Below are 26,593 nucleotides of genomic sequence, written 5' to 3' on the forward strand. Positions count from 1 at the left end.
AGCGTGCTCGACTGTATCCGTCCACTTGTTATATATCCATATCTATGCATAAACCTACACTTATAACATATCTGTTAGTCGAGCACACACTTAACTTGTGGATTTGAAGTGGTTTTTTTCCTTTCGCGCTCTTCCGCTACACTTAGAAAATGTTTTCTTGCTTGAGCTGCAAATTAACATAAAACATTTATGGAAATGCCTAAGCAGTCTCGCATATCTCTTAGTGTGAGTGTGACTGATTATGTGTGTGTGTGTGTGTGTGTGTGTGTAGTTTCATAGATTTACATACAATTTGCATATGTTTCCTGTGTGTGTGTGTGTGTGTGTGTGATTGTGAGTGCGCGATGTTAAACATTCGACGCGTTTATCTGTGCGTATGCAAAAGTTTTCCAATTAAAAGTTTCGCTGCGTCGACACCGTTGACGCTCATCCAAGTTCTCCTGGTCCTGCTCCAGCATCCAGGGCGCAGTTGCGTCAGGATCTGCTAAGAGAGAAGCGAGTGAAGTGAACAGGGGGAAATGAGCAGTCAAAGGGCGACAATTATGTCGTATAATGAGCTATAAACTGTGCAGCGGCTAAGCTTAAAGAGGGATAGATTTAGAGTGTGCGGAGGAGGAGGAAGAAAGAGGCGTGGCATAAAAAAATATGCGCACTTTTAGCTGCAAATGACGAGCAACTCTGTTGGGGACACATGTCGGTTGTCGCTTGTCGTTTGTCGGTCGTCGACTGTTTGTTGGCGTTGTGGTTGCTTAAGTGCGCAAACTAAAAAACACGTATACGCCACATATACGCTACTGAATGCTTCTGACTGCTGCTGCTGTTGTCTCCTTCTTGCCAAATGAGCCGTGAAACCTGCACACGTGGCAAACAAACGTTGCAAACGCACAGTGGTTTGTTTTGTGAAAACCACTTGGACATCTAAAAGAATTTAGAACAGAAATCTTCATATTCTTCTAAAACACAGCATGCATTATACATTTTTTTTGGAAGCGCACTTAACATATTATTGTGTCTTTATTTATTTGCAGTCTATAGTAATCTATCTATTATTAAAGTTGATTTTTAAATGCTATATTCACAGAATCAAGTCGCATAGATAATTGGAATAACCTGAACTCTATGTCAAAAAACTATTTTTAAATTATAAAAAATTTAAAAACATGGCTCATAATAGTGGTTTTCTAAATTATTTGTCTTAAAACTTTTAATGTATCGTTTCAAATCGCCACAGCTTATAACTCATAAATTACAGAAAAACAACAAAATTAACATCAAAGTAGAAAAATTGTTCTTGAAATAATTGACCAAATTTAAAATGGCACCAAGCTATAAGAAATGCTGTATCAAAGTGAATAAAACTTTTGAATATATATTACCATGATTTCAGTTATATATCTCTTAATTTTTGACCCGGTCACTGTTTATTTTTTTGAGGTTAGACTCAAGGAATTGGGTCTAAAGTTTGAAAGCAGAGAGTGAGAGCGAACAATTGGCATAATCGTTGCTCTGACAGCATTGACAGATTGTTGTTTATTGTTGGCCTTTGTCATTGTGTTATTATGGTTGTTGTTTTGGTTGTTGTTTTGGTTGTTGTTGTTGTCTTGTTGGACTTTGACATTTGTGGAGTCGATGACAACACCTACGCGTGCAGAACTTGAGCTCTAGAGATTCCAATGATGACATTTGTCGTCTAACAATTTCATAATCATCGACAGTCAGTCAGTTTGTCAATTTGTCAGCTCGTCAGTTGCACTTGATGCTTGTGCGTCAATGGCGATTGCATGTTGCACGTCCTCTGCCACGTGCGCTTCTCCAATTGCATTGTCACCTTGCCGCATTGCCACTGTCACCGCCAGAAGCATCATCGAGATGCCTGCGACCGAGGAGAAGCCACTGTTGAGCCACTGAGCTGTCTAGGCACCATGCTGCCATGACGATCATTTGTTTGATTGTCATTTGCCAGATGCGAGCGTAAAAAATGTGAATGATGGACATAAGGCACAAGAGAGTGGAGGGAGAAGCGAAGAGAGGTCGCATGCTTACAGATTTAAGCACACAAATGATTCGTCTGAGCTGCCATTAACATTGAATTCCCATTTATATTCACATTCCCTCCCAGCATTCAAAATCAGAGCTCATGGGCCTCATGCCACATTCGGTTGGATAAAACCAACATCAAATTGATACAAATTTAATGTGTTGTCTGTCTGTAAGTGGAGGGAATGGGAGAAGTGGCAATCAGTAATGAATTATTTGAAATAATTGTCCATACTTATTACGAGCACAATCTCTAAAATAAAAGAAGCCAAAATAATACAATACACAATATTTTATTCATCTTAAAATTCTAATTTTCTCAAAAAGTTATATTTCAAATAATTAGCTTAACTTTATTATATGAAAAGCTTTTTAGCAGAATAGCTTTGAAACAAAGAGAATTTAAAAGTAACCTTGAGATAGAAACAAATTGAAAAATTCGCCAGAAAACTTGGCCAATTGTTTATTTTGCAAATAGATAATTAGCCAGCAATTAGAGGCAAAGCTTGAAGTTTCGTTTTTATTATATTAACAGACAGAAGAATTAAAATATTTAAACAATGCAAAGACAATCAACATCAAACGTTACTGACTTGCAATTGTTTGGAGGAGAATCAGAGTCTCGGGAAGTTATCATTTGAACTGAGCTTTTAAATATAATAGTAAAATCTGTAAAAATGTTTATTTTGAAAATTAACTCGGTAAAAATAAAGATAAACACGTCTTAAATAACAATACTGATAACATATATACCACACCTTTAAAAACCACAGCAAATGTATAAATATTATTGCATACTTTAAGGAGCTCGAGTTGCTTAAAATCCTACCATTCGTTATATATGTGTATATTCAATCTTAATACGATTTAGTAGAATTATTGATAATAATAAAAGAGAACGGTCAAAGAAAAAAAATTTTTCTTCTGACTTCTTTTTTAAGCACTGTGAAAAAATGGAATGTATTACATAATGCAAAAGTTTGATTTGTTATCCAATTGTACTCAAATTGTGCTCAATTCAACACGAATAGGAAATATGAAGTCGGTATCCTAACATGATATGAATAAATTTACAACACTCAATGAAATCAAATTTACAACGAAACGTTAAAGAAAATTTAAAATTAAAGTATTTATATTGGAAAAGATGATTGGAGATGTCGACTGTTAGAAGATTCACGTTAGACTCGAAATGGAGTTTACTTACAATCCAATCCGATCTGGTTTAATGGTTGGATGTGACTTAGAGGCAGAGACTATTAAGTACATAAATAACAACACTGTTTTTCTTTTTATATCCTTGCACACTTGTAATTAAGTTTGTATTTGCAGGTATATTTCTATAATCAGGGCTGCAACAGTTGGTTTAATTTATATTGGGATACCTTTGGGCGCAGCTGGACGCAGGACGCATTAAAAGTGCGTCAGAGTTGCGGCTAATTTCCATTTGCGTATGAGTGAGACAGATATATATATATATATAGAGAGAGAGAGAGAGAAGGAAAGGGCATGAAAAAGCATTTTCATTTTGACTTAGAGCAAAAAAGGGATTGGAATTGGTATTGAAAGTGGATTTGGTATTGAAACTGAATGCGAAATGCGATGGGCAATAATATTGAATGAGTGCGAGTACGAGTAAAGTACCTGTTTCTCTCTGTGTGTGCGTGTGTGTGTGTGAGTGGGTGAGCCGTAGAATGTACTGGACAGTCGGACAGAAGGACAAGCAAACTAATTTTCTATTGAATAACAAACAACAATCGCAAACCAAAAGAGCATAAAGAAAACTGTGCATAAAAACTTATGACCATTGGGAATGGAGAGTGGGAATAACGGCACGGGCGGAATGGGGTGAGTACATGATACAGAGAGCATTCTTATATGGGTCTGACAGCAAAACCAAATTGAAAATAATATTAGTGGAAAGTAACTCCACCTACAGAAGCCCAGCATCTGTGCATTCATCGAGCGGTCACTTGAGATTGTTGCTAATTTAATTGGATTTATTTGCGATGTGGCCACAATTTATGACAAGGGCAACCTCAATGCAATGGCATGGTATGGTATGGTATGGTGTGGATTCACCCAAATGGGTTAGACCAGCAACTGATGATGATGTAGACCAAGGGCTAAGTAGTTTTCTTAACTGAAAATGGGCTGGCAAATTGCACCAATCTAAGCATTATTAGATTGTCAATATCTAAAACATTTTCCTTTTCCCAAGTATTTGTATTTGAAGCGACTAACAAATCTGTGTCGCTTGTTTCGGGTTACATTGTTTATTAGAGATTTTGTGAGCGAAAAACATATTATTCATATTGGGCAATGAAACATTTTCAAGTAGTTTAAGAAAAGCTTTTAAAACGATTGGATTTTAATAAGATATACGCATTTTAGGCATGCATTGGATAAACATTGTGTTAAATCGGTTTTAATATTTTTAAAATGAAAAGAATTATTAAAACAAAATTATTTTAAAAGCTAACAAAATACTCAATGGTATCAATACAAAGAAGATACTTAAGAAAAAGTATTTATTTTTATTTTTGTAAGGACTTAAACAGACTAATGTTGAATCCGAAATATTTTCGTTTTCAAAACAGTAAACTTTTATGAACGCTTAGTCAGTTTATGTACCAATTTAATAAAAATTTTGACTTCTAAACATTTCGGTGAATTTGCCATTCACATTATTCGCAACGTTTTTCAAACCAAAATCTTATAAGTTTTTGTTTACATCAAATCTAGTCACACTTTTAACAATTTCATACAAGACATCTATTAAAAAATTGTAACACAATAATTTCTAAAAACAAGTGACGTTCTATAAATTTACAAATCACATTGATTAGACATTTGATCGACACAAAAAAAAAAAGCAATAGAAATAGGACATGTTTTTAGGTGACGCTTTTTTTACAGCAACTATTTTTTTTTATAGAAATCGTCGTCTGACGCCAGCTTAAATCATTTATTTCAATAGAGTGACAGCAGCTTCAACCGTGCAGCTGAAGAACTGTTTGAATTTGCTCTCGGAACGCACGCAGACTCTTAGACGAGTACGAGGATGAGTGCAAGTACTTAAACCTCTTGTTTAAAGACTGGAATTCTTGAGTGTTTTTGGCCCACATAATCTGTAGTATAAATACGCCAATTGCTTGCCATTTTTATGTGTCACTGGCCTTTACGGTGATGGGTTCTTGGGTGTTCGGATAGCTGGCTGTTGTACTACGTTTCCTTTTCCTAAAGGCGAAACGGAGAGTCCTTGGGCAACTCGGTCCGGCTGCAGTGTCCGGTTGGTGGGCAATCAATTAAATGTGCGGCACGCAATTTCCTCAATGTTGACGCAGAAACCTTCCTGGCAACGGCAATGCGGTGGTGCCTCATTAGAACTGGAGCTTGTTCTAGGTGCCCGAAGAGCCAAGGCAAGGCATTTGTGACCAACACGTAACAGCAACGTGACAAACTTTACAAAACCAACAACAGCTACGGCAGCAACAACAACAACTACGGCAACATTAAAAGCATAAACGACAACAACAAGAATCTTGAAGCAATTTGGAGGCAAGCGAGCCAACAATTTAATAGAATTTAAGCAGCTTTTAAGCGGCATGCAGACGTATGAGTGGAGGGGTTGGGCGAGGGGGACGCCACCGACATAAATCTGCCAAGCGGAGAGCAATGCTCATAAAATATCAACAACAATAACAACAACAACAACAACAACAACATCGAGGCAAGCAGGTAAATGCTGCAGCGATAAAATATGTATAAAAAAACGCGATAAAGTCATTCAAAGTGTTTTAAACGTTATGACTGGCGCAAAAGCCGAGGATACGGGGGGAACAGGTAGTAGAGAGCTCATACTCAGTTGAAGCGTCTGAGTAACTAACAGACACTTGACGGGTTCGCTGACATTGCTGGCAATCAACATACAAATTTTCCATATTCGCGCATGTGTGTGCGCCAAAACGAAAGCAAAACAAACATAAAACAATAACGAAGACGAAAACAAAAACAAAAACAAACACAAAAAATCGGGTGAGCAACAAAGGTGAAAAGGTTGTCAGGTGCCAGGTGCCGGCTGCCAGGTAGATGATGGCCAGGTGCATGGCTCCAGTTGTCAAATTATGCAGAAAATTGATAGACACATCCCCCAGGTTGACTTGATAAGCCAACTTAATGCCCATTAATGGGCTTGTTTAGAACATGATTTGCATATTCGACCATTTGTCACATACTGATAATTTGTGAACGAGCTGCAATTGACATTTATGCACAATCAATTAAATACCAACTAATGGTCGTGTGGGCGTTCTGGGTCTGTACTGTAATGAATAGGTAATTTTTTTAGGCAATGATAAACCAGCAGCATGTCATCAATTAGTACAATTTCTCTTGACACTGCCAATGCCTATAATAGAACTTTTCAAGCACAAACAAATGTTAGCTAAATGATATTGGCAGATAGATAATAATCACTCACATTAAAGTTACGCAAAAATAGTACGTAAAAGTTGTTGAATAATTTCACTTACAGCTTTTAGCTTTTAGACTCCGGCCTAAGTTAGGCCAATTTAAATGTATGCCGTTTTGTATAGTCACATCAATAAATTAAATATAGACAATACCTATGGAAATATTTGATATATTGTAAGTACAAAACTTAACTTCAAAGAAAAACAAATCAAACGCATCAAAAATAATTTGATTGTAAGCGATGAGGATAAATTTTTATTTTATGTCTGTTTTTTGTTTTTTTTTATAATACAAACTGTTAAGAACAATTTTATTTTTATTTTAAAATTATAAATAAAATAAATAAATATCAACGAATACTTATTTTTTAAGTAACTGGTATAAAAATACAAAAATCTTCATTTATTATAAAAATCAAATAAGTAGTATAACTTTTATTATTAATTTTTTAATATCCAAAATAAAAACATAACACCGGATGTTGTACCGAAAATGTTTAATAGCACAGTATATAATCTTTTTATTCAGTTGAAGTCAGTGTCATTTGAGAATATTTTTATCCTATTCTCAGCTCCCTCTTTCTCTCTATCTCTCTCTGGCTCTCTCTCTTTTTCTCTCTCTCTCTCTCTCTCTCTCTCTGTCTCTCTCTCTCTCTTTTGGAGTCGTTATTGTCTGGCTGTCGCAACAAATTGCCGCAATACTCGTGCCTACAATTTAAATATTTAGCAAAGCGAGAGATGCAATATCATTATCAGTTCTATACTCGTATCCCACACTCACACACATACACACACTAAGGTGTAGGTGTGTGAGTGTGTCTCACACCCGCGTCAATCACAGCAGCCGACGCCGCCGATCTTATCGCTTATCTTTCAACAGTCAACAAACGCTACACATCTGACATATGTACATACATATGTATGTACGTCAAGTCTTTGTTGTTATTGTTATTGTTAGTGTTTTTTGGTCATGGGTGCTGATAAGGTCGCCAAACGCCAGCGCCTCAGTGTCACACGCGAGACATCAGGCGATTTCATCTTTCAACTGGCTGATGTGGCGTATACTTAACGTAGCCAAAATGCATTTCTATTTCTATGTATGTACATACAAACATATGTACCTGCTGCTGATCGAGTCGCGTCCTTGTACTATCTATCTATCTATCTGTCAGTCTGTCTTACTGGCTGGCTGCCTGCCTGCCTGGCAGCTTGTCAGAGTGTCAAATCTAAGTGCAGCTCAAATTCTATATGCCATTATAGTGTGCTGTCAAGGGTTTCCCATTTGGGGAGACAGCAACCATCAAATCCATTTGGCATTCGTTCCATGTTGATGCAAATGGCATTACACAAATAATAAATGCATTGGCACACAAACACTTTGATACACTTAAACTGTCCGCATTTTCCAGTGATAATTGAAAGCAACGCGTGTCCAGCTTTTCATCAACTCATAAATGCACTTAACGCACCAGTAAAACAAAAAAAAATAAAAAGCAAAAAATGCATTGTAAACAATGCGATAAACAAACATGTATCAATTGATAACAGAATGCATTAGAGGACCCCATATAAAGCAAGACAAAACAAAAGCAATTGTTAATTCAATTTGACACACACCAAAAATCCAAAACAAAAAACCTTTAAGCGAATTTTGATGGGCAACTGCAGAAAAAAAGCAAAACAAATATACAAAAGCACTTCAGAAGTGTCAAGTGGGCGTGGCAGCAAAGCGAAGAGCGGCAAACAACAGGGAATACATAGTATAATGGAAGAAGGGAAGCGGATAAAGGGAAGAAGTAAATGCATAACAAGGGAAAAATCAAAGATGATGGGCTGCTTCCCAATATGTTGCCAACTGGCAAAGAGGAGCACACAAAAAAGCTCGCGTCAAGTCCAAGGTTAACTGCCAGATACCCTGTAACAGGTGAAAACTAGCACTGATCATTCAATTACACTGAATAACAAAGATCAATACTCAAAATTAATTGAATACATTTGAATGTTTTCTAATTAAATTAAATCTAAATTGTGCATCAATTTAATAAACTTATATTGCTTTAGCTTTTTTATATTTATATTTTACTTATGCTTAATGCAAAACATGATAAATTGGTGCAAACATTTACCGAAATTATAAAAATAAGAGAAAGAGGCAATTCTTAAAAAACTTGATAATTATCAAAGCAAGAATTGTTAGCTAAATTTAAAGGGAAACGAAAATACCATTGATAAACAGTCAACATTTGTGTACATCGAATTCATCAAGGATCTCATATTAATCTGAATAAGTCCAACGATCTCAGCATTTATAGTAGTTAGAGCTAGAAATAATTATAAATATAATACCAATATATAATAAATTTTTAAGTTTATTTTACACTTAGTTTTAACAACAAAATATTTATTTTTTCTCAATAAATAAACAATTCGCAATGTGTATGGTCTATGAAAACCTATATACCCAACATGCTTCAATTACCTCGTCTAAAAGCGTTGATGGAATTGCATTTTGGAGCAACAATTTATTCGTGTGAGATAGAGCGAAAACCATGACTGTGTGGGTGTGTATGCATATGTGGGTTTCTGGGTGTGGTGTGCTGGGTGTGTGTAATCCTTTGCCGCCTCCACATGGCGCTAACCAACGGGTTTAGTGTGCAGTCCAATGGAGCGTAAGGAGCGGAAATACGGTTGACGTGAGCGGAAATGATGTTACCTGTTACCAGCTCTTGGTCTATGTGCCCCAATGTGTGTCAGTCCGTGCCTCAGTCCGTCAGCTAGTCAATCTCATAAGTCACCCCCATTCGCAGCAACCTTATTAGCAACATTGCAAATCATAACTTTGCGTTGCATACTTTTAAGCGCATTCACATACTTGTTAATCCCAAGTCTTAAAAAACGTGCTCACGTTGCGCTTATCTAAGCATTAAACTCAGATGAATCTTCAGACTCAAACATCATATAATCTTTTATCATTTACTGTCCATTATTCTCGTGTTTAGTAGCTGTTGAACAACTAAGAAAGTTGTTTTCGTTTTTTCCTTTTAATTATTTCCCAAAATATACTTTATCTATATTTGCTACATGTGAGGCCAATCGCTCTCACTTCATTTGATATCTTCTGGTATACTTAAGAATACTATACGAATTGTCATATATCCTTGTATCTATTTTTAACCCAGGACAAATTAATATACAAATTAAAGTTGAAGTTCAAGTTTCAAAATTACAATTTATAAGTCGTTTTTCTTATATTTAAACATAAAGCGAAAATTATTTGATATTCAGCACTTTTTCTATCAGGGATTGCCATTTGTTAGGGTTCCCTATGCCAGAGATTTGTGGCCTTTTGACTGCCATTGTGGCTGTCATTGTCCTGGCATTGTCTCTAGGTCTATGGCATTGCTCTCGCTTTACACACCAGCATAGACACACACACACACACACACACACACAAACAGACGGAGAGACAGAAATGGCAGCTCATTATCCTTGACAGTGTGGAACAATGCTTTAAAATTGATTTTCCGCTTTATTTTTCTTTGGATTATTATACTTTAACATATGTATTAGTATTTATGTATCTATGTATGTGTTCATGTGTGTCAACTGTATGTGTGTTTTGTTTGATTGTTTGACAGTGTGCGTTTATAATTTTTTAGCTTTATTGTGTTAACGTTCGTGTCATGCATTCTTTTGTTAGTATTTGTATTTGTGCTCGACTGACTGTTTATTGACTTGACGCTGGCCTCTGTACAGTTTCTTTAATAACTGTTTTGACAAAGAGCAGAAATTCACTTGTTTGTTTTTTACATTACAAAAATAATTTAGCTCAAGAATCTTAATCTTAATCAATAAAATTTAAAAAATTTTACATATGTCTGTTTAATATATAACAAGAAAAATCTTTATTTTGTCCAAACAATTATTTGACCAACTATTTATATATGCATAGTATATGTAGTTGACGGTAGTGTACCTGTTAGCATGTGGAGGCAGCTTGTCCCTCCAAATGGAGGACAACTGTTGGCACCGAGATGTCCTTTCATTGGGCATGCAAGTGGCATGGCAAAACAGCGTCGCTGTCCTCAATGTCCTCGACAGTGTTGCCGTGCGACAATCGTTGGATTTTTAGCTTACTTGCTGCGTCTATGTGTGTGCTTGTGTGTGCTTGTGTGTGTGTGTGTGTGTTTGTGTGTGTATCTGTGTGAGCCGCTTGTCTTTTGACTTGATTACATTTCATTTTATAATACATTTTTGCCTCTGCATCCACATTTCTCCATTTCCCCACCTGATCCCCACCTGTCATCATTACGTAGTATTATTATATTGTACCGTTAGCATTGCTCCTGCTGCCATTCTACGCTTTCATTCTTCTCTTCTTCATTGTTGGTATTCCCTCTGTTCTCGACATTCCTCTTGTTGTTGTACATTTCGCCATGCCAACTGCTTTCGTTTTGGAATTTTCCTTTTCATTCTTGTATTTTTTTTATTTTTATTTTTTTTTTTTTTTGTCGGCCATCTTTGTGCATTTCCAATGCGACACGCCCCCTCCTTCAGTCTGACCCCGTAGTACACGTTGTTGACCCAGTCTTGGGCTCAGGTTCATGCTTATTTCATGTTTGGGTCAATCGTTTGCCTCAATTTGTGGTCTTAAGACATCGGCTGTTTCATCTTTTGTACTTCGGCTTTTTCTGAGTTTTCCTTTTCGTTCGTTAAATGCATTTCCCTTTTGATTGCCTTCAACACGTTGTCAATTTGTCAATAGCCGACCACAGCACGATTGGAAGTCCCGGCTTCAATTACAACAAGTAAGATCGCGATTTTCGAGGGCCCGACTATAAGATACCTGTTACTCTCTTTAAGCAAACATTTATTCATTGTGACTATTTTTAAAATCAAGGATAAAAACAAAAATTACAGAAAATACACTACAAATATATATATAGTAGAACTACAATCAAAATGTTTTCTCTGTTTGTAAAAGTGTTTAGTTCTTATTGTATTTTGTAGGTCCTAAATTAAGGCTTTTGTCTCAAAACTCACAATGTTTGTCTAAAAATTGTGTCGAGAACCAACAAATGTGTTTATTAATGTAGATCTGTGAGTACCAATAAATTGTGACTACAATAAATTCTGTTTCTCTAGCTCGTATAACCGCTAAGATCCGCTAAAACATGGTTAATAGTTTTAATTTTATTTATTTCTATGTACTCTAATAAAAAAAAAGTTCTAAAATCAAGATTTTGGTCTCAGAACTAAGATTTTTGGTCTAAAAAACGTGTAAAGAACATAAAATTGATGATAAAAAATTTGTATTCTTATATGCAGCTGTTAAGATTTTTTAGATTAATAATCTTAGTTTTAGTAATTTGGTCTTAAAATAATCTTATTTTAAGATTAGTGTATATAATAACTTTTAAATTTGCAATACAATACTTATTGCATAAATCACTAAAATTCAATTGTGAAGTAAAATTATTAACATAAATGAAAAGGATATATGTAAACCTACATGCTACCCAAATTAAAACATGATTGATTGTTACAAATCTTTATAATGATTTATTAATTTTTTTTTACCCACATAGCAACGAATACAATATACCCTCTTATTTAAGAAGTAACGAGTATAAAAATTGTACTGCCATTTGTCCACTTAGTGGCACTAGAGGCTTTAACTGCCGCCAACCACAGTCGAATATCTCTTTGTGTGCGTGTGTGCGAGTGTGCGTGAGTGTGTTAGTCAGCATATATGCATATATGTACGAGCATATTCATTAAAAATGTAAGCACTTATTTACACTTTGGGCGTCGCTGTGACGCACTTAGAGAACTGGAAGCAACTGCGGCAGCTGACACGGCCATTGCCTTTGACCTGTGCCCCTTGTTGTTGCCTCAGCATTGTGGATGTGGCCTCCAGCGAGGACACCACCAATAGCAGTGGCAACAGCAGCGCAAACACTTCATTGTCCTTTATGCTTCGGATGTCCTTGCATTTGCAGTCTAGGCGCCAAAGCAACCGCACTGACCACAAGGTCCTCCTCCCATGTTCCTAGTTCAATTCCAAGTCCACTGTCCACTGTCCACTGTGTATGTACTCGCTTCACTCAACACTCAACACTCCGCTTTCACATCTGGTCAGCTAATCATATTTGTGGGCTTGGACTGTGAAGGGTGGTTCAGTGGCTCAGAGTTAACTTTGTTTTTGGCAATTGCTTTGCCTTATTGACGTGTCGGTTGCTTTGAACTATGTTGGCTTTGTATGTCAATCAAGTTGATTTTCTTGCTTTCAAGCTACCAATCATAGTTTCTCCTTATTGTTCTATCAAATGCCGTTTGCACACGTAGAATGATCATTTTAACTTTTTCACTATCAAAATTCAGTTCAGTTTCTCGTTGCAATTCGTTTGAATAAAATTTCCAAATCGTTCGTACTCGTTATATTTGATTTCCTTAACTTGACTAAAGTTACTCGCTGCCTTTAATTTCCTTATTCGCATTCAAAACTAATCATTCATTTGCTTTTTACATATTTTTCAGTTTACTCCTACTCGTTATAGTTACTCGTTACATGCCTTACTCGTTACTCGTTGCCTTCAATAACTGTTTTCACTTTTCAAATTACTTTTTCGTTAATTCAGATTCTCGCAAATATTTGTACTTGTTTCTTACAGTAACATTTTTATTTTTCGCTGATTTTCGTTACATTCAATTTACTAAAGTGAAAGTTTCTCGTTAATTCACTGTTAACTTTAATTCGTTAGCTTGTACTCATCACTCGTCAAAATTAATCCATATTTGATATTTTTTCACACTCGTTTATTCCGTCTGCTCACTCGCTGTTCCCAACGTTTATCTGGAATTCGCTTGTTTAGTTATCGTATTTCTTCTGCGATTATATCGTGTTTCTACTTTCTCAACATTTCTTTTTGCCTTATACTCTATTTAGGTCTCTGCTTTATTTGTGCTTGTATTTTTGGCTCTCCGATAAGTGAAGTTGTTTTTGGTCGTTTTTGGCTGTTATTTATTTAAATTGAATCTTTACCCAATGCCGTAATTATTTCGACTATTCGTCTAGGGCATAACCCCATTTTTATTCCAAAGTCTAGGCAATGTTCTTGTGGTCACTTAAATCAATTAAATATGGTACAAATATATATAGATTGCTTCAATTCAATTTCAAAAACCTAATACTTGTATATGAAAGTAAAATATATTTTATTTGTATATTTTGTTTTGAATTGTATTATACAATAATTATAGACTTTCCATTCTGCAAATTTCGTTGCTCAACAATTTGCGAAATATGTAGAAAGGCCGAGTGTGCAAATGTTAAATGCCTTTTGACTGGGCCAAGATTTGCCGTTATCTAATAATATTGTTAATATCATACTTTAATTGCTATTGTTGTTCTTGTTGCTTTTGTTGCTGTACTGATTGTTGTCTAATAGCATTCAACGACAATGAGTTGTCACAAACAAAAATCGACGCATTTAGTACAATTAAATTGTACTATGAAAATTCCATAATGCAACAACAAGAGCAACAACAATGGCAACAGACGAATCATCATTAACAACAGCGCCAGCAAATCAATTAGACACAACAACAACAACAAAACGAACAACAGCGACGACAACAACAACAACAACAACAATGTGCAAATTTTACACGTGTTTTATAATATGATGGGGTTGCTCGGAGGGGTCAACAGCGAGACTGAAACTGAGCTTTGAGTAAAAGCTGAAACATGAATACTCATATTCACACTCACACTCACACCCATTATTCATAACACTTTATACTAATGATTGTTGATAGCTGTTGATAGCAACAAATAAATAAATAAATATACTCACACTTTTCTAATTGAAATTGACATGTGAATAAAGTTGAGAGTCCGCTCCATCATTAGAAAACTAGAAATGAAATTAGTATAGATTTCAACTCATTTGATTTCATTAATATAATTATCATTCTGCAATACACCTTAATTTAAATAAATATTAAATATATATACCTATTTTAATAAATACTTAATATTTAAATATTAATCTGAACAATAGAAAAAACGAAACTGAATGAAAGTTGAAGCTTAAATAAAGTTTCTTTTAAAAAAATTAATAACAAACAATTTTATTACTTTTGTACAATTTAATAAATTTTAAAAATAAATAATTTATTACATGTCAAATCTCTTAAATAAAATTTGTCTCACACATCGAAAAATATATTTCAAAAAAATAATATAAAAAAACAAATGAAGTCGTAATCGAATCATAATACAAATGTATACATTGAGTCAAGCTGCAAATCAGTGCTCGAATCAGTTATTCAAATGAATACAAATTGCATTCAGAGGTAGTTTGTAAGACAGTCAGCGACAATCCTTTGAGCTGAAACTCAATTCAGATTTATTCACTTGGCGATGCGAGTGCATTCATTAGCATCTCGGGTTCAAGTTCAAGGTATTTCGAGTGCACTACTCACTGCCAAACAAAAATAAAGAAGTGAAAAAAAAATTCTTAGTGCTTAAGAGGCCGCCAAGCGTTGGGCGGCATCTTATCTTATCAGTAACTGTTGAAATATGTTAACCAAGCGGCAAAAAAAAAATTCTAAAAATACAACAAACATTTTGCAGAGAGACCACCTCTCCAGAAGATAGAGAGGAAGAGGGAAAAAAGCTAAGGAAATTGCGCAAAAAATAAAAATAAAAAAATTATGTTAAGTATGGAAATTGTGATCCTGTTGCTGTTGTGGCATTGCTACTAATCGTCAGCTCAATTCTCCTCTGTCTCTGTCTCTCTCTCTCTTTGTTTACCTGTCTCGCTCAGCTTGTGTTGCTATCTATTCTATCTATCTATCTATCTCACCTGCCTGGCCTTATCAGGCTACCCGATAAGCTGCCTAGTTTTGCACATTGTTGCTGTTGTTGTTGCTGTTGCTGTCAGCTGTTTTTTAATGCAGGCAACAACAACGACAGGGCAAAGCTAGCGACGGCATCGACACCGACGTTCCATTGTCGTTGTTGTCGGCGTTGTTGTCGGCGTTGTTGTCGTCGTTGTCGTCGGCGTTGTCGTCAGTTTCGGTACAAAAAATTCAAATCAGTTCCCGTCGCATCAACGGCAACATCGAGAGTTTAAAACGTCGAGTGCGCTCGTTGAACCTTTTCTGAATAATAGTTGTTGTCCAGTGTTCGTGTGTGTGTGTGTGTGTGTGTGTGTGCATGTTGTTGGCGCTGCTTTAAATTATAATAAATCAAATCAAAGCCCAGCACAAGCTACAACAATTATTCGTCGCGTATTTTTGGCAACAATTTCTTCAATTTTTTATATATGTAGTTTATCGACTTTGTTGTCGTTGTTGCGTTTGTGTTCCTCTCTCTGATTTTTGCAAAACAAATTTACAATGTTAAATTCCTAAACAGACGTTGTGACTCTGTTGTTTTTCGTTTGAAATTTATTGAAACAAAAATGTTGCCCGCATATTTATGGCATGTTTTGGGTACGTACGAGAGCATTTTAAATTTAATACAATTGCCCCCAGAATTATTACCAGTGCAGCACCGCAGCACCACAGCACCGCTAGTTCCCGCTGCATTGTAATTTTCGATTTTTAATTGCACTCGTCGATTTTTATGGAACAACTAGAATCGTGAAATTGTGTTTTTAAATATACATTTAAAAGAAAAATAAATACGAGTAAATACCATGTATTTATTGTGTACTGCATAACGAATGAGAGAGAGGGGAGTAGAGTGCAGAAAGAGACAGGCAGAGAGAAAGAGTGAGAGAGAAGGAGTTGGTTTGCAAAAAAAATAAAGGATTTAATATTCAAGCCGCAGCATGAAAAGCCAAACAACAACTAAAAAAGAAATCAAAAGCACAAAAATTGAAAAGCGGAATATGAAAAAATGAAATTGAAAAGTGAAAGCGAAAACGAAAACAAAAACAAAAAGTGGCAAAGGCAACATAGACAAAGATGGCATTAAATCTGCAATTGTTGCCAGGCAGCAAGTCATTAACAAAGAAAAAAAAAGAACTGCAAAAACAAAATCCAAAAAATTCCTCACAGTTGTAATTTTGCTTGTGTGTGTGTGTGTGTGTGTTAGTGTGTTTGCAATTATTCGCGGTCAAAGTTTTAATGTAAATATTATTATTTGCCACAGTTGCTATTTTTAGACGAGATTATTAGCAGCCTTCAATGAAGCGCGCTTCGAAAACTTGAATAAACTTTTTTTTATGATTCAGTTAGCAACTTTCCGACGAATTCTTTATATAAACTCACACCCGCACATGTGTGCCTGTAAGTACGTCTTTTTGTGTGTGTGTGTGTTTGTAATGCCGGCCGCTTCAACGGGTCGTATACTTGATTTGATTAAGTAGAAACTTTTACAGTGACGTCGCGACGTCGTTGCATTTTTAATTTGCCTTTGATTTTTATTTTGCTTTCGTTGTCGTTTTATAATTTGTTTTTTTTTTTTTTTTCTTGCTGGCTTCTGCTGTGCGATAAGATTAGGCTGAACTCTAAATAAATCAAATTTCAAATCAAATCCAAACTGTCGCGTGACTTGCAACGCAATTTTCTTTTGATCAACTGGTTTTTTTAAGTGGTCACTTGAGGCACACGCGCCGTATGCGCAATGTCGCATCACTTGTTGCTTAGACAGCCAGACAGACAGACAGACGGACAGACAGACAGGGACAAAGACAAAGAAAGAAACAGAGGCAGGGACATTGAGACAGTTGGTTGGGCAGACTGAACACTGACCCAGTTAACAAATGGCAAATGGCAAATGTCGAAGGCACGTCCTCGACCGCGGCCTTGTCCTTTTCGTCCTTTCGTTTGAGTCCTCGCACTTTGCTGCATACTTTGCGGCGCCATTTGCCTTCTATCCCACTCACAGCATTCATTTGTACACGTATATGTCTTTCAATTTGTCTAGGCCATGAAATATTCGTAGCACTAACTAATCTTTCTGCATTTTATTATTGTTTTTTTGCTTATTGCAGTCGCGTCGTCAGTCGGTCAGCTTTACAGCCATGCCGCCGGGCGTTCTAGTCAACGATAGCCGGGCCAATTCCACCGATGACATACAAATCGCCCTGGCGCCCCACATCCAAACCTATCTAAGTCAAACCGGAAGGCGGCACTCCTGCTGCAGCGTCATGCTGCCAGTGGCCTTTGAGCGTGCCGCCGCCAAATCATGGCTGGATCCCAAGTTCGATTCACCCGTTCTCGAGGAGCAGTTCCAGGCCAGCGTCTTTCCCCACATACGCATGCGATACAGGTGAGTGAAGTATTCGACATTCATTCGGTATTCGGTATTCGGTATTTGGCATTTGGCATTTGACATTCGGTATCCGGCATATACGTATATAAATGAGTGAGTGCTCAAGTGAGTGTTTTATTTTTGAATGCGCAATTAGCACAGCAATTAAATCGGAGTGCTTGGAGCGCGTTAAAAATTGTGTCAAATTGTGTAGAATTAATTGAGCTTCAAGCTCTCAGTCCGACTAAATTGTTATAATTAAAACTTTAATGCGCTTTCTCTGTTGCTTGCATCAAAATGCTGGCAAATATGAAAAACAATGACAAATCGTACGCTTAGTTATTCAGCTTAAAGCTTTAATGCACTATGAAAGCTGTTTTACTCAAAAGAGGAAATAATAGCAATAATCATTAGCATCAAAATGCTGGCAAATATGAAAAACAATGACAATTCGTACGCTTATTTATTCAGCTTAAAGCTTTAATGCACTTTGAAAGCTGTTTTACTCAAAAGAGGAAATAATAGCAATAATCATTAGTAGTTACGCTCAAAGCTTTACACGCAGTTACTTGTTGTAAGAATTCAAGTTTTAATGTGCTTTCTTTGCAGCTTATTTTTTTTTGAATGGAAAAGTAAACTTCGAAAGCCAGGGAAAAATTGCAACCCAAGCACAGCTGAGTTTCAAGTGTTTAGTTGCATTAATTTAAATACATTAAATACAGCTTTAATGAGCTTTTAATGCTGTACTTGTAGCTTTCCAGGAAACCGTTGAAATTGTTAACCGTAACTGAAACGCTAAACAAAACAACACTTTTTTATTACACCGAAATCGAAATAACCGATTAATAACCGATTCATGTATAGCGTTTACTTTCGGTTGGGATTAAGCATTAAATTCAATTATGTTGCTAAGGTGTAAGTTTGCTTGTTGTATAAGTCACTGCGTTAGAATCTTTATTGTCTGCGTTTTTCTTTGTAAACTAAATATAGAACTAAATAGAATTGAAACGAACGAAGTTATCAATAATATTGGAGTTAAGATTGTCATAATTGAGTCTTCTACTAAATAAATTATTTCGGATGCAATTTGAATTCATTGCAAACGGTCTGACAAAGACTTTTCACAAAACATTATCTCAAATTCACAATAAGAACACATTTCATATTGACGTGAAGCAAAAGGTCGTAAGGAAATTCCAAGAAAATAAAAGATTAAGGATAGAATTTAATGGATTAATTTTGCATTTCTTGTACAATAAATACTTGAAGAACATGCCGAACGGATTGAAGAATTGAGCTTGAACTTGACAATTAATTAAGCTCGTTCATTTTTATGATATCTTGTTATAAAATATATATGAAATTTCAATGTGGGAGTATTCCTAATAAATATTAGTATAAGTAAGATCTGATTGGTCTTTTAGTTTGAGAAACTTTTGTTTAATACGAGCTTTAAAACAATTCTGTTGAATTTGACAAACAAATCATGAAGTTGTCCCGCAGTCCGCAGTCCGCCGTAGTCTTCAGGCAGATCCGCAATATGCATAACCAGCTGCGAGTTCAACTTTCGCACGTGCATGCAATCAACGCGACGCCCAAAAAGGGCAACCAATGAAGCAGGAGAGCGACGGCGAGTGGAGAGGTGAGAGGTGAGGGAAGGGGTAATGCCACATGCCACATGCCGCACGAGCCTGACTGTTTGCCTCGTTTGGCTGTTTGGATGGGTGAAAGAGGCAAATTAGTTGAGAACTGCGCTGGATGGCAAAATTGCTGCCATAAATGGCCGCTTGGCGTGCTTGGGACAAGCTAGTTGCCAGTTGCTTGGTTTGTTTGTTTGGTTTGGGTCAGGATTGGGTTTGGGTTTGGCTTTGGCTCGGCTACCATTGCAGGTCAATGCCATTTGGCGAGGACTTGGCCAAGGGAATGGGAACCGCAATTGCAACCAAAAATGCCTCCCAGCCGGCAAATCGATTGAATCAGTCTCTCAGTGCAAACTCGGTCACATTTCTACAAAAAATTTCCCTTTCACATTAATATAAAAAAAAAAAAAGAAAATTCTCATTGAATCAGCGGGTATGTCTCTGATCCTTTTGGCCACATTCACAGTCATTGTCCTGCTGCGTACGTGCAGTGAAGGCTCCGCTAACCTAGACCACGTGCTGCTCGAAAATCTTTGGCTATTTCTCCTCTTCCGTCTGCTGAATCGTTTACATTTTGTGGCAAGAATGCGACGTCGCCTGCGGCACAGTCTCTATCTACACTCTCTATCACGTCGCCTTGCTCTCGTTGCACTGAGCGTCATCCTAAGTCTGTTCTTCGGTTGCACCACCAAGCACTATAACCACCCCAGGATGCCCCTAAGCTCCTTCAACTGGCTCAACCAGGAGCAGCTGCTGCAACGGACCGAGTGTCAGATAATAGAATATAATTATTTCAAACGTCGTGGCGCTGTCAGGTCGCTTATCACATTCAACGATTGTCCCTGGAGCAACTGGAATTCCATGCTGATGGACACGACTCAGGCCCAGAAGTCAATCTGATAGTCTGTTACCTGTTTGCTAAATGTGAATAAACAAATTAATTGTGTATTTTCTTATCATTCTAAACAATAATTGGTGCATATTTATTAAAAAATATCACGAATTGCTTGGGTTGAACTTTCATTTTCAATTTGTTTTCTAAAGTCATGCATAAATTTTCATTTTTTTTTATAGATTACTTATCAAATGTTAAAAATTGAAAAGCAAAAATCAAGCAAACAGAAGTTTTGCAGCAAAATCTAAGTTTGTTACTTCTATTTATGTATAAATTGAGTCGAATTTATTTGGAAATACCTATGAGAAGTTCTCTTTTAGAAATTTCACGAAATTATTTCAAAGCAAATGATTCGATTTGGTAAAGTCTTAAGTCAAGTTTCGTAGAACTCTTAGTGAAGAATTATTCTAAGTCCTTTTAAAATTAGTCAAAGCAAGTCTATTGGATTTGTCAAATTTGCTAAAATTAAATTAAATATAGAAAAAATAGGAGATCGAATTTGGATGTGTCAAGTTGAAGAAACTAGGATATGGATATGCATAAGAATTCTAAGAAATCGAATATGTGTCCTATTAAAAGTCAATCAGCTTAATTAGCTAATGAGCGAAGTTATTTAAAGGAAATATTTTTCGCTCAATTTCCTGCGATTTTCGCATTATTTGCTGCACAATGAACTAAGAAATTTGCTGGATGTCTGGAACTTTGTCCTACACTGCACAATTTTTGTCGTTAATTTGACTAGTTTTGTGGCTTTACCTCCACGAGAGTAGTTAAGTTTCCAGTTTCTCTTCCCATTCCCACAATTCTTCTATGTATCTGGTGGAACCACCTTGTCACCTGGTCTGGAGTGTTGCAATCTGTTTAATGATGTTGCAAAAAGCAACGGCAATGGTGAATGAGTTCATCGTGTTACAGTTTTCCCCCTTGAACATTTGTCCTGCGGCCCTTAGCTGTCCCTGTTAGTTGCCCTTCCTTTAGATTCTAGACTTTTAAATGGGTCACACTAATTAGTATAAATGTCCTGCCAGCCTGAGTTGCCTGCCCTCATCAAATGTGGCATAAACGGAGCATTAGCTACCAGGAAAACTAGTCATCTCTTTTGAATTTACTGAGCTACTTTACTCTATGGATCGGTTATTTCCTTCTCCTTAGGCAATTTCCATTTCTACCAGCTTAGATCTCAAAAATCTAGCAAAAGATTGGTGCATTCACTTAAACTTCTTTTGAAAAGAAACTAACTAAAGATTTCACTTTGCTTACACTAGGTTCAACCAGCTTATATATTTTACAGAACCAATTTTTATACCAGTTACTTACTATAAAAACTAAGCAACAGGGTATATTGTATTCGTTGAAATGTGTGTAACAGTGAAGGAGTCATCTCCGACCCCATAAAGTATATATATCAAGGCTGCAAAGCTCCAAAATTTTGTTAAGGGTTCGGTTCGGTTCGGCGGTTCGAGCCATAGAGCAAGACATCGGTTCGGTTCGCGAATTGGTTTATATACCCCCTGAACCCAAGGCTTGGGTCCTTGAATCCTTGGTTCAATTTCATAAAAAAAAAATATTTGTATTGTTTTACATTTTTTTCTAAATTTTGTACCAATAAAATATTTTTTTTTTTAAAGTAATCAAATTTTTGATTATAATTTAAATTTATTTGAAGATTTAAATATGGCTTATTTTAATCCGAAGTCTCAAATAATGGCGTAATATTATGAAACCATATTAATTTTTATTTTCGAACCGAACCTTTTATTTTTGAGAATGCGGTTCATTTTAGGTTCGGGTTCGCAAAGTAAATAACTTCAAGGGTTCGGTTCATGATCTGGTTCAGGCTGCTTATAAACCCGAACTGAACCGGTTCTACTAGGTTCGGTTCTGAACCGGTTTGCAGCCTTGGTATATAGATTCCTGATCAGCATTAACAGCAGACTCGATATAGCCATGCCCGTTTGTCGGTCCGACGGTCTGTCCGCTCGTATGAGCGCCTAGATCTCAGAGATTCTAAGAGCTAGAGCAACCAAAATTGCCACACAGACTTCTATAAATCTCACGCGGATTAAGTTTGCTTATATATAATTTATATCTATCTATAATTAATATCTATCAGACTTTTGTGAAGGCCACGGATTTTACAAAAATGTAAAATATATGCTTACGTCCGAAAATATCGCATACAAAAATCAAAACACACCCACAGTTTTTAAAATAGAATTTTTTGTTATGGTAAAAACTCCCTTTAAATGAATTCAATCATATTTATCACTTAATCGCATCCCATCAACTAATATTCTTTCTTTTGTTTGATTTACAGATTCACATTGTCGTACATTTTACTGTGCTCCGTTGTGTGGTGTCTGTATTTTGTGATCGACGGTGGATCAGAGGACTTCTGGCGTCCCATATCGACATCGTTCTCGATGATGTCGCTGGTCACAATAATGGCCATGTGCTTCACACATTGGGATCTGTACAAGCAGCACAGGACACTGACATCGGCGTTGACGGCGCTAATCCTGTGCAGCGCCTCGTTGGCGTTTCTAACGTACACGGGAAGGGCGTTTAGTCCTTTGGGTCACTTTGCCATTTGCCTGGAGATTGTACTGCTGATCTATACGGCATTGCCCATGCCACTCTGGCTGGGAGCGATCATTGCCATCTGTTATTCCATAGCCTTTGAGCTTGTCTCCCACATGGTCATTGTGGTCAGTGCCGTTCACGGAGCAGCTGGAGCTGGTAATCCGGGAACGGATGGCGCAGCAACTGCTGAAGGAAGTGTGGGAGGATCAAGTGGCAGCGATCCCAGTCATAAGATACTCATGCTACGAATTATGGCACATCTGAGCGTCCATCTGGTTGGAGTTCATGTGCTGGTCATGAATCTGGTGCGCATGCGTGGCACCTTCATGAAGGTCGGCCAGAATCTGCTCGTGCGACGTCAACTGGAGATGGAGAAGCAGTTGAAGGAGAAGATGATACACTCGGTGATGCCACCCAAGGTCGCTACCATGCTCCTCAACGAGGGCGGCAGCGGTATCGATCCCAATCAGCCACCGGAATCGCATTACATGCGTCCGCGTGCCTCGCACGATGTCAAGTCCCTGTTCCGGCCATTCCACATGCACAGCATGGAGAACGTGAGCATTCTGTTTGCGGATATTGTCGGATTCACTCGCATGTCATCCACAAAGACCGCTGAGCAACTCGTCGAGATACTCAACGATCTCTTCGAGCGTTTCGATGATCTCTGCACCCTCAGCGGCTGCGAGAAAATCTCCACTCTTGGCGATTGCTACTACTGCGTCTCCGGCTGCCCCGAGCCCCGGGCCGATCATGCCATCTGCTGTGTCGAAATGGGACTCGGCATGATCGATGCCATGCGCTGCTTCGATGCCCAGCGCCATGAGGGCGTCAAAATGCGTGTCGGCGTCCACACTGGCACCGTCCTCTGTGGCATCGTCGGCACTCGGCGGGTCAAGTTCGATGTGTGGAGCAACGATGTCAGCCTGGCCAACAAGTGAGTAACAGGACCCCTTTTACTACCTTCTACACTGATACACAAAAAATGTTCTAAAACCAAGATTTTGATCTCAGAACTAAAATTTTTGGTCTTAAAAATGCGTCGAGAGCATAAAATTCTAAAATTAAGAGAACACATCTTGGTTTTAAGAACATTTTAAATAGGACCAAATTCTTATTTTTAAAAAAATGTTCTTAAAATTGAAATCAAAAAATTAAATAAATAAAAAAAATTTTTTTTTTATATTTTTTAAATAAATAAAAAAAAATTTTTTTTTTTATATTTTTTATTTTTTTTAATTTTGATTTATTTACATTTTATTCTGGCTAAGTAATTTTATAAATGCTTATTTAATTTGTCACGAGTGGGATTCGAACCGCCGCCCACTGCTTCACAACTGAAGCGGCCTCTCTAACCAGAGCGCCACGAAGCCATCATTTTTTTGATGCGAAATAGTACCTATTTAAACTTTCCTTACAATTTAAGAATTTTATTCATATATTAAGATTTTAAGATTTTTTAGATTAATAATCTTAGTTTCAGTTTTTTTTGTCTTAAAATAATTGTATTTTAAGAAAAAAATATTTAAAATGAATATTCTTGATTTTAGAAGTTAGTTTTTTTTTCTTTGTACTAGTTGTACTACCCCAAATTCTAGTAAATTCTTCCTTAACTAATATCATCTTAGCCTGTGAGAGCTTTGTTTTTCCAAACAGTGTACGAATTACTTGCATATCTTCCACTATTGTCTTGTGATTTTAATAATACTTTAATGATATAGTTTTTAAGTTATTATCTAGAATACCTAGATAGGTAGAGGGTGAGAAAAAAAGAGGGAGTGTATACAGTTCCATGCAAATATCATTACTATGCAATATTATTCCACTTGCTATACTTACTACTATGCCCTATCCCACTATTAAGTACTGAAACCAAGGCTTCAAACCTCCAAAATTTTGTTAAAGGTTCGGTTCGGTTCGGCGGCTCGAACCATGGAGCAAGACATCGTTTCGGTTCGCGAATTGGTTTTTATACATCCTGAACCCAAAATTTGGGTTCGAACCTTGGTTCAATTTCATACAACAAAATATTTGTTAAATATTTTTTTCTACATTCTGAAAAAATAAATTTTTTTTTTAAAGAAATCGAAATTTGATGTTAATTGAAATTTATTTGAAGATTTAAATATGACTTATTTTAATCCGACGTCTCAACTAATTTCGTAATATTAGAAAACCATAAAATGTATGTAATTATTTTTTTTGCAACCGAACCATTTATTTTAGAAAGCTGTTCGGCTTAGGTTCGGGTTTGCGAAGTAAATATTTTCAAGAGTCCGGTTCATGATCCGGTTCAAGCTGCTTAAAAACCCGAACCGAACCAGTTCTACGAGGTTCGGTTCAGAACCGTTTTGCAGCCTTTACTTACACCCCTTTTGTAGTCGATATCCCGCATTTAGGTATTCCCAGTTGCATCTTTACAACTTTCATTAAATGTGAGAGTTTTTTTCAGTGCAAAAAGTAATTGGAACATTCAGAATTTAAGTACATTAAGCTCTCAACATAATCTCCTTTTAAAGCAATGCTCTTCATTGAACGGTCCCTACAAATGTTTCATGTCATACAAAAGGTAGGATTCTCAAATAGATATACGTTAAAAAAAAAACCCCTCATTTGACGGAAACATAGTCTGTATGTAACACTTGTAGATTTCCAAATCTATAATATATCTTTTATGTAGTACAGATAAGCATATGAGTACTATAGCTATGGCTGTTTTAAGTTTTAAAGCAACATAATCGCCTAAAAGTATGCAGTAATTTTTTCTTAACTTAAATTATTCTATGCATAAAATTGTGTATCTGATAGATCTGTAAGTTTTTTCTATTTTTCCATTCTTTCGACAGAATGGAGTCATCGGGCAAACCGGAGCAAGTGCACATCTCGCAGGAGACGTCTAGTTTTCTGGGCGATGCCTACTACCTGGAGGAGGGCGAGGAGGTTTTTGGTGAGTAGAGAATAGAGCTGGTGCTTCTACTTGTTTATATAAATTATAAATTTAAATTCCTTTAATGACTCTGTCACTCTTTCATCCCTCAGGTCATCGCACCTACTTTGTGGTGGGTCGTCGTCGAGATGTGTCGCGTGCCAATAGCTTAAGTCCCAGCATGGCGGCCACAGCGACCGGAGGCAGTTCCTTGTTGTTGCCAGGAGCACATGGAGCATTCGCATCGTTGTCGCAGAGTGCCACCAACATATCGGTGGTGCAACCGCATGTGCCACCAGCATCGCCAGTGGGTCAGCTCTCCAATTCGCTGAAATCATCGCCTGTGCTCTCAATGCGACCGCGTCTCACCTCGCTGAGCATGAAGCTGCGCAAGAAATCGCAGACGCAGACGCATTCGCATAGCCGGGACAGGGATCTGGAACGTGGCATCCTGCATCCAGTGGCCACTGGCATACCACCGGTGATTGTGGTGCGTGAGAGGCCCAAGATAATCATCACAACCAAGTCATTGCCGGGCAGCCTGGACTCGGATGAGCAGCCGGTAACGGTTGTGGAGCAGGATACGACACCGCCACCGTCGGCAGCAGCTCAATCCGAGACACGCTCCAAGCTGAAGCTCAAGATGTGGAAGATGCCACGCTTCTTGAAGCTCACCAGTCGCAAGGATAAGGATAGGGAAAAGGAAAAGGATAAGGACAGGGATGCGGTTGCGGATGCGGATGCGGATAGGGGCAACAGTGTAAT

At 37.1% G+C, this 26,593-nt stretch overlaps 1 protein-coding gene across 1 annotated transcript in view; it reads left to right on the top strand.

Annotated features, from left to right (window-relative positions):
• LOC117781629 (adenylate cyclase type 9) overlaps positions 1-26,593 on the top strand; it is a 55,408-nt gene that overhangs the window by 25,514 nt on the left and 3,301 nt on the right. The window contains exons 3-6 of the mRNA XM_034618418.1: positions 17,525-17,802; positions 22,637-23,839; positions 25,749-25,849; positions 25,942-26,555. Coding sequence (XP_034474309.1) covers positions 17,525-17,802; positions 22,637-23,839; positions 25,749-25,849; positions 25,942-26,555 — 2,196 coding nt within the window. The remainder of the gene's footprint in view (positions 1-17,524; positions 17,803-22,636; positions 23,840-25,748; positions 25,850-25,941; positions 26,556-26,593) is intronic.

This window comes from Drosophila innubila, chromosome X, assembly GCF_004354385.1.
Source record: "Drosophila innubila isolate TH190305 chromosome X, UK_Dinn_1.0, whole genome shotgun sequence".
Classification (NCBI taxonomy): domain Eukaryota; kingdom Metazoa; phylum Arthropoda; class Insecta; order Diptera; family Drosophilidae; genus Drosophila; species Drosophila innubila.